Below are 13,468 nucleotides of genomic sequence, written 5' to 3'. Positions count from 1 at the left end.
GTTGTTTATTGTTTAAGGAGTCTCTTTTCCCCCAACAGCCTAATGAAGGGATTCCAGTACATTTGCCCCAGTCCACTGACCGTGCCAAACTTGACTTTCTATTGATCTAATGAGGTGAAATACGTCAACAGACTTCCCAAAGAAAAGAGCCACTGAGGTTTTGCCCTTGACGTAAAAATGTGTGTTCTGTTTATAACTGACTTCTTTATTTGTATAAATTCTACACAGTTGTATAACATCTACACAGTAAATTATTATATTTTATGTTAAACTTATATACTAAATTGAATTACGTGATTAATTCTCACAGGATTTCACTTATAAAACTATCTGTAAAAAAACATAGCATCATATGCAGTTTAATTACTAAAATTAAAAACATAAATCTTGCAAGCTCTTAAGAGTAGCAAGACACAGTACCCAACCCAGCAGGAACCAGCATACTCATTGTTAGAAGTAAAATTAGTATGACAGTAAAGAACATAGATTAAAAATGAAAAGTTAAAATATAGAAAAGCAACTAAGCCCTAAGTGAAATAAATGAAACTGTTATGATGTTTTGAAAGTAGTCTGTTTCAAACCCTGATAAATATCAAAGGGTTCCTGAAATGAAAAATGAGAACCACCTTTTCTTAAGAATGTTTTCATGGACTCTGAGATAGTATGTTTATTTCTGTCTAAATGAGGATGGTAGTCAGAGGGGCAGTGTGGTGAAGGCCACAGATTCAGGGAGGAAAAAATGCAGCAGATGTCATAGGAAAGCAAAGAATTGTAGGCATGGAATGCTATTGTTTAATAGATGAGGGAATGGAAATCCAATTATCAAGGAGACGGGGATGCAGAAGGTCAGCCCACCTAGACCCTGGGGTCCTGAGCCTTAGAGCAGAGCCCCCCTTTTGCGATCTCATACAAACTCTCTCTCTCCCTTTTTTTTATTAAGTGAGAGGCAGGGAGGCAGGGAGACAGACTCCTGCATGCTCCCCAACCGGTATCCACCTGGTAAGCCTCCTACAGGGCAATGCTTTGCCCATCTGGGGCTGCTGCTCCATTGCTGGGAAACAGAGCCATTTCAGTGCCTGAGGCAAGGCCATGGAGCCATCCTCAGTGCCCGGGGCCAACTCACTTGAGCCACTTGAGCCATGGCTGCAGGAGGGAGGAGAGAGAGAAAGAAGGGGGAAGGGTGGAGAAGCAGATGGTCACTTCTCCTGTGTGTCCTGACTGGGAATCAAACCACATGCCAGGCTGATGCTCTAATGCTGAGCCAACCAGCCAGGCACAAACTCTCAAACAAAACACAAATCAGTTTAGATATTTCTTCTTCTGGGAAGAGACATGGTATTTTCAGCTCTGGAGGTTTTCATAATAATAAAAATATAGAGAACTTTTTGAAGTATGCACAAGTTTTAAAATACAGAGTTTGGTTTTATGGTTGGTTAGTAGGCTGTGAGGACAGAAAGATCCAGGCAACAGGTTAGGAAAAGAGGAAGAGAAAAGGAAGAAAGATAAGCAGTGTAGGGGAAACAGAGACAGGGCAAAGTGGGAGAGAAAACCAGAGGAAGAGAGAAGGAGAACAGTGACAGGTGGGCAGACAGAAAGGCCCAGTGAGTTTCAAAGTTACTGCTGATCAGTGCTCATACTTTGCACTGTTCACAGCTCTTCAACTGCTCAAGAACTTCCGCCTTTGAGCCTCCACTTCTTATCTGGTAATAAGCAGAGCATTCTGCCAAAGGAGAATAGAAGAATTTTAGCCACACTAACAATAATCAGAGCACATCATCCTTAGGTCTTAAGGAAATCAAACCAACAGGCCACATTCTCTCATTCTGAGTTTCTCTACCCTTGCTTTGAAGAAAGGGCATTGAATTTCAGTCTGTCTTTTATTGTGGGATTTGTAATCAACACTGGATTTCTTATAATAGAAAGTTCTTGATCACTGAAGAAGATATTTTGAAATTTAACTCTTATGACCTCTCCTCACTTGAGACACACACTCTACAGAAAGGAAAATTCACTCTACATCACGAGTGTGAAATTATTTAAGACAAAGGGTGACCTACCAGAGACTATGACATAGCATTTATGCTTTTAGTAATGACTTACAAGAAAGCAGGTCACACTAAGCCCTTGACCACAAACATCAGATGTTTGTATGACATTGGAGCTTGTTCTCGCTCTTTCTGGAACATCATCTGATACTATAATCAGTTTGAAAACCATTTATGTTCTTCACATTAGTATTAGTATGTGATACTCCAAAAATTAAATTAATTTTGTGTTTATTTGTAGTTAAATTAAAAATGGATTAGCCTTTCTGCTTATTATTCATGTGGACTGTTCACATAATCTGCATGGATGGCTGAGACGTTATTGCACCTACAACCAAGTTATTTAATGGAGAAGAGACATTCAGATTCATCACTGGAATTGCCCTATCTCTAATATAAGATCTACCGGAAAGTTCTGTTTGTTTCTATCACAACAAGTTTCAACACATAAGCACATGTTTATTTGGTGCATGTGTGCCTCTCTATTTTTATCACTTAATGTATACATACTGACATAGCAAATTAACTAAAACAAAGTTGATTCACATTAGTCTTATGTGTGAAGTGATAGTGTACCCATGGCTACTGATAAAGTTCATTTACGCCACTGTATTGTATACGAATTTCAACAAGGAAGAAATGCTACAGAAGCATGTAGAAATTTATTGAAAGTGTTTGGTGAAGGTATAGTTTCTGATAGGACATGCAGAAGATGGTTTGAAAAATTCGAAACAGGTGATTTTGACCTTTCTGATAAGCCACGTCCTGGGCGACCATCTTTGATCGATGATGATGTTGTTAAGACCATGTTGGAGCAAGATCCTTTTCTGACAACATCGGAGATCACAGAAAGGCTTAATTCAGCTCAGCAAACCATTTCAGACTATATTTGGAAGATAGGATTGGTGTGGAAATATATTATTTAATAAAGTTTATTGACAGTAAAAAAAATTTGTATTTTGTTTTATTCCAAAAATGGACAGAACTTTCCGGTAGACCTTATATTTTCATCAGTCTTGCCTGACCCTAATGTTGCTGCTCAATTTTGTTTTTATGTATATACTGCATTGTTCCCCGAACACAAAGTCTGGACATGGAGATCAGTGGCATCACATATATGCTAGGAGGTGCCTGTTTTGTGTAGGTACAATGCTCAATAGAGAAAAAATGGGAACAATAAGACCTGTAATCCACTTGAGAAGATAGAACATATGCATAAGGAAAAAACATTTAATGCTAGCATTTATGTACAAGATACTGGTATAGCTTTTAATCTAAGTTTCCTTTTAGTAATTGGAAACCAAACCTAAAGGAGAAAGAATTTTCTTATTCTACTCAGATGTACCTCTGTGTGGTAGCACAGCACATACATAAACTATGTTTTAATCATCATGATATTGCCTGTGAAGTAGATACTATTACCCTCATTTTCTAGATTTAGAAATTGAGGCTCAGAGAGTGTAAGTTACTCAATCATTGTAACTTTTCTTTATTTTGTAAAAATTGGCATTTCTCCCTGTGGTAAAGGTGTGAATGTATATGCTTAAAATATTTCTGTGTCTATTTAGTTGATAAACTCCCAATTCAATTGTATTTATTAGCCATATTTGACATACTTATTATAAAGTCTGTCAATGTTTATCTCATAAATTTGACTTAATTCATTTGAGAGGATATTTGGTTTTCAGATGGAGAAATAATTTGAACTTATAGGCGTGGAATAAATAGAGAAATGCAGAAATAGGTGTATATCTTAAAAGAGTTCTAATTATAAGGACCTCTTAACTCTAAAAACTGTTGTTCCCTTGGTATAAGCCATAGATTTTCAACCTTTTTCATCTCGTGTCACACACAAACTAATTAATAAAAGTCTGTGACACACCAAAAAATTATTTTTTGTTGATTTGACAGAAAAGAATAGTTATAATTTTGACTCACACTGAACAGCTGTTGTCTTGTTGGCTGTTGTCATTTTCTTAGTTGTCAGTCTAAGGGAAAAGAAGTTGATGCTTCTGCCTAAATAGGTATTGCATGTTTTAAAACTTCTTGGGGCACACCAAAGTACCTCAACACATGGGTTGAAAATTGCTGGTATAAGCCATCAACTGTGTGAAACATGTTTGTTTTCATTAAAAATGATGTTTAGATGAATTGCTTGAATCTCTGTAAATTTCTTCAAAAACGTTAAAAGGGAATATCACATAAGAAGATACTTGTTAGATCAACAAGAGGGAATATTAGAGCAGCAATGCCCTAAAGAACTGGTGCAAGGAGAAAAGAGCTGGGGAGCAAAAGAATACACACACTTACACTGACATCTTATATATACACACATACACACACACTCTGATATCCTATATCCACACATACATATAAACACGGATGCTCTTTAGGCAAGTGATCCAAATAATGCCATTTACTTGTTTTTCTGGCCCATAGACATTAGCCATAGTAGATCTTTTGTCAGTTGTATTATGGAAAACAAAGAACTGACTCATTATTTAACATTTATTAAACCCTCACAATATGTAAGCACTGAACTCAGGGATAAGGATATAATACCAGAGAAGATAGTCTTTGTCCTCAAGAGCACCCAGCATCCAATGGGAAAGGGGTTATTACAGTGGTATGATAAAATAGAAGAGAAATCCACAGCGAGTTCCTTGAGGAAGGGTATCATGGAGGGTTTTTTGGAGAAGGTGATGTGTAAGCTGATTCTGGAAGAGCAAGTAGCAGTTAATCAAAAGGAAGTGGGAAAGGTGGGGGTTCTTTCAGGATGTGGCATGAAGAAAGGCCAAGAGCTTGAGACAGAATAATATGTGTAGTCGGGGGTGACTGGAATATAGTGACGAGGGACAGGTGAGAGGGAGGGTAGAGAGGTTGGCGAGATCTAGAAGGGCTAACTGGACTTTGCACTGCCAGTAGTGATGAGCCTTTGTAGGATTTAAAGCATGGCAAGGTCAAGCTTGTATCTTAAGGGGTTATTCTAGTGGCTGTGTGGACAATGTCCTTTAGGCAGACAGAAACAAGAGTCTAGGGTCTGATGTAAAAATAAAAATGCAGGTGAGAGATGCTGAGAGTTTGAGTGAGAATCATGGTTCTGGGTGATGCTGGCAGAGGGCCTATACACATTTAGGAGGTACAGTTGGTTAAGCCTTTGTGCTTATTTGAATGTGGATGGATGGATGGATGGATGGGGATTTCTCAGAGTTTTATCTTGGGTGGCTGGGCATAGGGGGACAAAGGACCATAAATCTACAGTGGAGAAGGAACAGGAACTGGTGTGGCCAGTTAGTTGGAGGTGTGGTCAGTTTAATTTAAAGTGTCTGGAAGAGGTGATCAGCACATGGATACTTTAGTCTAGAGCTTGAGGAAGAGGTCTCTGGTGACAAATTTGGAAGTCGACATCATGTCGGTATATTAAATTGAATACACAGTCTCTTCTGTGTAGTACCTTATGTTGTTGTTTCCTCCTGTCATGTATCTTACAGCAAAGATTTAGATCCCTGTGAGTGCACAATATTAATATCATACCTTGTACATAAATAACAGAGCAATCCCACAGAAGAGGAAATGTTTTAGGAAAAATGTAAGTAACCAATGGCTGTTGTTTTTTTCCAGTGTAGCCGTGGAAATGCCTGCCTCTGGGGGATGTCACTTTAGCTGACCTTCCCACGGCTTCTTTTGGTGAAGACAGTGGTTCTGTGCTCATTGCAACATGGCAGAGAAGGCTCCCCCAGGCTTAAACAGGAAGACTTCAAGGTCAACGCTCTCTCTTCCACCAGAACCCGTGGACATCATTAGGAGCAAAACATGCTCACGGAGAGTTAAAATCAATGTGGGGGGCCTGAACCATGAGGTCCTGTGGAGAACGTTGGACCGGCTGCCTAGGACACGCCTGGGGAAGCTGCGGGACTGCAACACGCACGAGAGCCTCCTAGAGGTGTGCGATGACTACAACCTGAACGAAAATGAGTATTTCTTTGATCGGCACCCAGGCGCCTTCACCTCCATTTTAAATTTCTACCGGACGGGGAAACTCCACATGATGGAAGAAATGTGTGCACTCTCCTTTGGCCAGGAGCTTGATTACTGGGGCATCGATGAGATCTACCTGGAGTCCTGCTGCCAAGCCAGGTATCACCAAAAGAAAGAGCAAATGAATGAAGAGCTGAGGCGCGAGGCGGAGACCATGCGAGAGCGGGAGGGAGAAGAGTTCGACAACACCTGCTGCCCTGAGAAAAGGAAGAAGCTGTGGGACTTGCTTGAGAAGCCCAATTCCTCGGTGGCTGCCAAGGTAAGGAGGTGTGGCTGGCTTTCCTGCACGTAGTCGGGAAAGCTGTTGCCTACATCCCAGAGGGTGTGGTTTTCGTCATTGAAGGTGTTTTGGTAAGACAACAAAACAGGGCTATGAGACTGAGAAAAGTCTTTCTATTGAATAAAATCTCACTTAGTCCCATAGAGTTATTCTGCCTGTGTAATGTCACTAAATGGCATGACTCTTCCATAGATGTTATGTAGGAACAGGCCTGGGCAACAGTATGGAGGAGTCTGGTTTCCCTGTGCAGGGTATGTTGATGACTAGGAGGCCAAGGAGACATCGCTAGCTCAGCTCCATCTGGCATGGAGCCTTTCAGGGAAGGCTGGGGCCTGGGCTTCCTCCTGAGAAAAGGCAATGTGTTGTCTTTGAAAGTGTAGGAGGGTCTCCTGGCCTGGTTTTCTAGAATTGCAGGGAAAGGGAGAACCCTACAGCTCAAAGGGCTAGCGGTGCTTCACATAAGCAAGGGGTTGTCTTATTAAAGCTATATGAGGCATGAGTCGATGTCCACACGCACCCATTGACCTCTCCTTGTGAGCTGTCCTCTAACAGTGGTGTTTCTGAGTGTTGAGGTACAGGTCTTTCCACGATTAAGGTATTACCATATTGCAGAGTTCATAAAGTGTTTGCCTAAAATGAAGGCAAATTCGTAGGTTTCTAATGTGCCTGCATGTGCCCAAATCTCAGGGTGAACTTTTTTGCTGGTAATTTCAATATTTAATTCAACTGCATGATTCTGTTTATTTAACTTTATTTGGAGCTTTGGGGTTAACTCAAACTGATTTTCATTCCATATGTTTAGTTCTGTATTGCAATATAAATCATTAGTAAAATGTCAAAAGAGTCATCCTCAGCTGCAGAAATATAATATTGGTATTTTGTGCATATTCTATGAAAACGGAATGTGGAATAGAGAAAAGAGTGTCGTCATATGAATTCTTTATATAAATAGTTTCTTCCATTATCTTTTCTTATAAACAGTAAAGATGATAGAACTGTAATATGCTATATGTGGCCTTTGACTGGAAGTAAAGATTTCACATGATAAGTTGTTACATATACTGTAATAGTGTAAATAGATGATCATAAAACTTCTTGTTTGACTTGTCTGGTTTTGCATCCTGTTGACTTTTAAAGGCATTTTATTTTCCGGCCAGGACATGGAACTAAATGAAATAAACTGTTTTTCTGTTTTACCTAATGAGAAAATGCGCATTTTGCTGCAAATGGGAGATTTCAACCAGGTCTTTTTGTAGTTGTGAATGATTTATTTCCCTGTGTTTTACCTGTAAGAAAGAAATAGATGTGCTACCTTTGTGGGTTTGGTTTGAAGGTTACTGCTCTTTCCAGTGTCAAGTGTTTAGTTATGTGTTTGAGTTACTCCTAAAAATATGGAGTGAATTTTGAAGATGAATGAGATAAGCCCTAGATTTAAGGGAGTATTTTCGATGTTAAATTAATTCCTTCAAGCCTTTAGGCAATTGAGGGATAAATCATTGTTCCACCAGTGTTCCAGAGGGAATTAGCCAAATATGTGAAAATAAACAGCCAAATCGAAGAACATTTGAAAGGTTAATGTGGTTTATTTGCTTATAACAGCATTATTAACACATATCTAAAATTAAGTAGCATTATAGAAAAAATTTAAATATATACGTAATTTTTCTGAAGAATTTCTGGTAAGGATGGAGTAGGGTCAATATAACTTGGGTTGTCAGGTGAGGAAGTTCATTTAATCTCTAAATTTTAGAGCAGCCATCTCTTGATGTCTCAGAAGGTAATGTTGATAATGGCTTATTACAATATATCATTAAATACCCCTAAACATCAGACAAATTATTTAAACTTTCTTTAAATTATGTATGTACAGATAAGGTATCTACCTACAAATTGTACCCAGCAGCTAAGGATACTGGGCTGGAAGTTTTCATGTAGTTATAAATAATAACGTCTCCAAATTATTAATTGAGCTAAGCAAATCTTTGCTAACCTAAGTGTAGTCTTTACTAAGTTTTCATAAAGGTTCTGTGTTTGTTTATTTGTGTGTCTGCATTTTCCTCTCTGTTTGAATGGTGGAATATTATGGAAATTATTTACATTTGATTATATGGTAGTTCAGTGCAAGTATTGTTCATTTGTCTGAGGTTCAGAACCTTTTAAAAACAGCTCTGTGTGGTGCCTTCTATAAACTACTACCGCTTCCTGTACTTTTCACAAGTCCTATAACTTGGTATTTCTCCAGAATAACCCTTGGTGGTGGAGGTGCTGATGCTAAGTAGGTGTGAGTAGGATATTTACAACTTAGGAACAGTTGGAACAATCGTTTAGTTAAAGCTGCTGTGGGATGATATGCTAGTCCTCACTATTAATATTATGGCCACATCACGGTCCTACTCAAACTGTGAAGCTCCTGTGTTGGAGTGCTTGTCATGTATGTGTTTTCCTAACTTGCTTCGAGGTGAGATCATTGGAGGAGTGTTCATTTTATCTTTTCAGCCATCACTCAGTCGGTGTGGTAATTCAGTGGAACACATATAGAACGTTTCCTGTGCACAGCTGACATTATTAACACACACATATGGAAAGACACTCTCTTCTCTTCAGAATTAAAAAAAAAAAATCCTCTTAGCTTAAACAGGGATTTCATATCCTTAAAAATATTTATTTATTTTCTTTTTTGTTTTTTTCTGTTTTTTTTTTTTTTTTTTTTTTTTTTGTATTTTCTGAAGCTGGAAATGGGGAGGCAGTCAGACAGACTCCCGCATGCGCCCGACCGGGATCCACCCGGCACACCCACCAGGGGGCGATGCTCTGCCCATCTGGGGCGTCGCTCTGTTGCGACCAGAGCCACTCTAGCACCTGGGGCAGAGGCCATGGAGCCATCCCCAGCACCCGGGCCATCTTTTGCTCCAATGGAGCCTTGGCTGCGGGAGGGGAAGAGAGAGACAGAGAGGAAGGAGAGGGGGAGGGGTGGAGAAGCAGATGGGCGCCTCTCCTGTGTGCCCCGGCTGGGAATCGAACCCGGGACTCCCGCACGCCAGGCCGATGCTCTACCACTGAGCCAACTGGCCAGGGCCTCTTCTGTGTTTCATAATTTATTTATACCAGCTCTATAATAAAGTATAAAAGTTACGAGATTACTTGCATAGTTATGAGATCCCTAGCAGAGAAGGAAAACCTTCATGTTTTTTTTATCAAATATTCCACAATAGGTTAAAATAGCTACTCATTCACATGGAGTAAATGCTCAGTAATCAAGTAAGTAATAATTATTCACCATGCTGTGTGTATCCACTGTGATAGGCAAAGTTATTGCAAAGCCCACTGACCTGTCATGCTTTGCCTTTGGGTATGAACTTGAAAATAACAATTTGGCTCTTATAGCACATGCTTCTTGATATCCCTTCTATTAACTGAACTTTCTGGTATATTAGTAACTGAAAAAATGCCAAAACAAAGTTTAAAGTTTGGTATATTTGACAAGATCGGGCGCATTCAGGGTGGTATGGCCATAGACGAAAGTTTGGTATATTTGAAATGTCTATATTTAACAAAATAACCTTTTTACATACATACAAAATACTGTGAAATATAATTCTATATATATATATATATTTTTTTTTTTTTTTTACAAAATAATGACGGGGCTAATAGAATTGTTATTTTATAACTGTCTGTGGTTTAGTATGTTCTCGTAATGTGACCCGAGTTTATTATCTGTATGATAGGTTTCGACTCTGACCTTCAGCCTTGTGTGACTGTATGTGTACCACACAGACCTTCATGTGGAGGGAAGGTGCCAAGTTTACACCTGAGGCTGTTGGTGAATGCTGGGCCTACCCAGAGGGGCCCAGTATGTCCGGCCGCCCCGATCTCTCGCTACCCAGACATGGCATTGCTGGCTCAGGTTTGCCTTTCCTGGTAACGTGCAAGGGCAGGAGATGGGCTTCACCAGTCGCCAGTTTCCTAGGCAGTGAGCTGGAAGTTTAACTGACTCTATGCGTCTCCCAGCCAGGGCAGTTTAGTCAGCCTCTGGATCAGAAACATTTTCTCTCTTTTCTTTGGCCTCTTCCCTAGCTATTTGTCTTTAACTACTACACACAGCGACGTCAGTCCACCAGGTGTTTGAAAGCACAGGAGGGACGGGGCACCTCGGAACATGGTATTATTGGGAGCTGAAAGGAACCAGACTCCTTGGTGCCCTACGGCACCCTCGCTCCGGACCCCCAAAAAGAACACAGGACGTCAGCCAGGTCTACAAGCAAACATGTTTAGGAACCCAGACACCTAAATGGACATTGTGTTCAGGACAGTGCCAGCCAGGAGGCCCATCCCAAGTGTCAGGCTGGGAACTAGACTGTAAGCGGCTCTTAGCGGATAAGCACATGAGACAGACTCTGCAGAATGACATTTCCGTTCATCCGAGCCAGTACAGTGAGGGCCAGCCCGCATCGGGGGTCCCGGGCTGAGTGGGGGCACTGTTTAGTATCTGCTTCCCTCTCCCCAATTTTCCTGTTTATCCCTAGTTACCAATTATTTACCTGAGGACTCCTCCCTCATCTTCTCATATTTTCCTTCATTCTCTCTCCCTCCCTCCCTCCTTCCCTGTCCTCTCTTTCACTCAGGAGAGGGACAATGATTGATATAGAGAATTATCTCACAACCTTTTCCCATTATTGGCCCCCTAAGAAGAAAAAATAAGTTAAATTTAAATTCTCTCTAAAGAGAGAATCTAAATCAGGAGTCTCCAAACTTTTTACACAGGGGGCCAGTTCACTGACCCTCAGACCATTGGAGGGCTGCCAAATACAGTGGTCCTCTCACTGACCACCAATGAAAGAGGTGCCCCTTCCAGAAGTGCAGTGGGGGCTGGATAAATGGCCTCAGGGGGCCGCATTGCGGCCTGTGGGCCATAGTTTGGGGACGCCTGAAATCCTAAAGAATAAGATTTTGCCAGGCTCTGTGGAATTTGTAATATCTAAGATTTTTTTCAGTCCTTCCCACAAGAACCAGTTTACTTCCCTGGCAACAACGTTCTATGGGACATGGAGTTGGGGGAGTAGAGATGGCAGAGTGCCTTCCTCTGGCCCCTCACCTCCGCAGGCCCTCAGGACCACCGCCAGCAGCCCCTAACACGTGCGGGAGAAGGGGTGGAGACCTAGGTCATCTTTGGATCAAGAGGGAAGCCAGTGGTGACAGATGTACAGGCTCTGTCCTTGGAACTCCAGCTGTTTAGAGAGCCAGAGGTCACCGGGGTGAGTTTCCCGGGGGACGGGGTACCTGCTGAAGTGCCCTGTTGGTGATAACTCCTTGAGAACAACACTCCCGCTTCTAACTAAATTACTATGTGCCTTTCAAGTCAGAGACAGTAAAATGAAAATGAATACAAATAAAACAAGAACTCCTGTGTACTCATCAACAGGGAAAGAATGCATAACATTCTCATTCTATTTATAGACTGTGGATCGGTTATTCGAATGCTCCAAGTGAAAAAGGAAAGGTATTGGAACCAAGCCATAAATTATTTCCTATGAGCCCAAGAACTTTCACATGTTATGCATATATATGTGTGTATGTACACACATACACACACACCCAGAGTCAGGCAAACAATGCTGCCTGTACAAAACTCTCAGTTTAGTTTTCTGATGACTTTCTTAGCAATAAACAATAACAGAAGTCACGAAAGCCATAGCAGGCTCTAAAAACTGTGCTGTTGCAGTGTGAGCACACACTGAAATTGCCCCACATCGAGGCACCTCTGTGGGCTGCCCAATTCTCTGGTTCTTGTCTGGGACCATCTGGCCCTGTTAGTGTGCCAGTTGCACTGTCTCTGTGCTGTTTCCTGCTTTCTCCTCTCGCCCTCTCCTGTCTGCATCCCAGCTTTAGAAGTTAGGTGGTCTGTGCTCTTCCCAGAGCATGAACAGGGCGGAATAGTCCAGAGGTGCTCATGAGGCATAGCTTCAAAGGGCTGGGCCAATCTGTGGAGGTTGAGCTTGGAGATACGGTTTTGCTCCATTCTCAAATATATATATAATCTATACAGACTAACTGGAAGAAATGAGGTAAAAAAGTAAAACAGATAAGATAGAAAATGTTGGGTTTTGATGAAAATATTTCAAATAATCCATCCTTTGGCTCCTGTGGTTCTATTTCTAGAACCATGCTGCTCTGCTTTCCCTGAGAGGCTGCCCTGCCAATGCACCACTCTGTCCACTTGGCCGCACTTGATCAGGAAGAGCAGGGTGGGGAGAGAAAGGTGAGGATAGAGGAAGAAACTCATAAAAAGCTCACCTCGCATGTCATCTTACATAGGGTGTGTAGGTCCTGGTTTCACTGAGAATACCCTGGTTAATGCTTTTGTCCTAGCCTAATTACTGACAGCATGTCTTTCACTCTTAAAAAGTGTCCCATTTTAGCCTGACCAGGCAGTGGTGTGGTGGTGCAGTTAGTTGATTGTCAATCTGGGATCCTGAGGACCCAGGTTTGAAACCCATGGTCTCTGGCTTGAGCGTGGGGTAGCCAGCTTGAGCATGGGATCATAGATGTGACCCTATGACCATTGGCTTGAGCCCAGAAGTCACTGGCTTGAGCAAGGAGTCACTGGCTCAGCTGGAGCACCCCGATCAAGGCACATATAAGCAAGCAATCGATGAACAACGAAGGTGCCACAACTACGAGTTAATGGTTTTCATCTCTCTCTCCTCCTGTCTGTCTGTCCTGTCTCTCTCTCTTGCTACAAAAAAAAAAAAAAAAAAAGGAAGTATAAAGTGTCTCATTAAACCCTGGCCAGGTAACACAGTTGGTTAGAATATTGTCTGAATACACCAAGATTGCAGGTTTGATCCCTGGTCAGGACACATGAGAGAATTAATCAATGAATGCATAAATAAGTGGAAGAACAAATCAATGCCTTTCTCTCTCTCTCTCTGTCATTAAAATCAATTAAAAAACAAAACTAAGGAATTCTTCCTGTGTTATTTAATGTTATCACAAAACAATACATTGGCAGTATTGAAATACTCTGGTTTTGAAAATCCATGCACACTGCTTAGGTTATTAGCAGATTTGTCTTCTTTATTGCAAGTGAAAAACTGGATAAAGT

The 13,468-nt window shown here is 41.1% G+C and overlaps 1 protein-coding gene across 4 annotated transcripts in view; it reads left to right on the top strand.

Moving 5' to 3' along the window:
- KCNB2 (potassium voltage-gated channel subfamily B member 2) overlaps window positions 1-13,468 on the top strand; it is a 377,988-nt gene that overhangs the window by 25,214 nt on the left and 339,306 nt on the right. For 3 of the 4 annotated variants that reach the window (XM_066378888.1, XM_066378889.1, XM_066378887.1), the window contains one exon: window positions 5,667-6,342. In XM_066378888.1, coding sequence (XP_066234985.1) covers window positions 5,764-6,342 — 579 coding nt within the window. In that variant the 5' untranslated portion in view covers window positions 5,667-5,763. The remainder of the gene's footprint in view (window positions 1-5,666; window positions 6,343-13,468) is intronic. The other variant, XM_066378890.1, reaches the window with a different exon arrangement.

This window comes from Saccopteryx leptura, chromosome 3 (assembly GCF_036850995.1).
Source record: "Saccopteryx leptura isolate mSacLep1 chromosome 3, mSacLep1_pri_phased_curated, whole genome shotgun sequence".
NCBI classification, from domain to species: domain Eukaryota; kingdom Metazoa; phylum Chordata; class Mammalia; order Chiroptera; family Emballonuridae; genus Saccopteryx; species Saccopteryx leptura.
The sequence above is the reverse complement of the archived record's forward strand: the minus strand, read 5'-3'. Positions and strand labels throughout refer to the sequence as shown.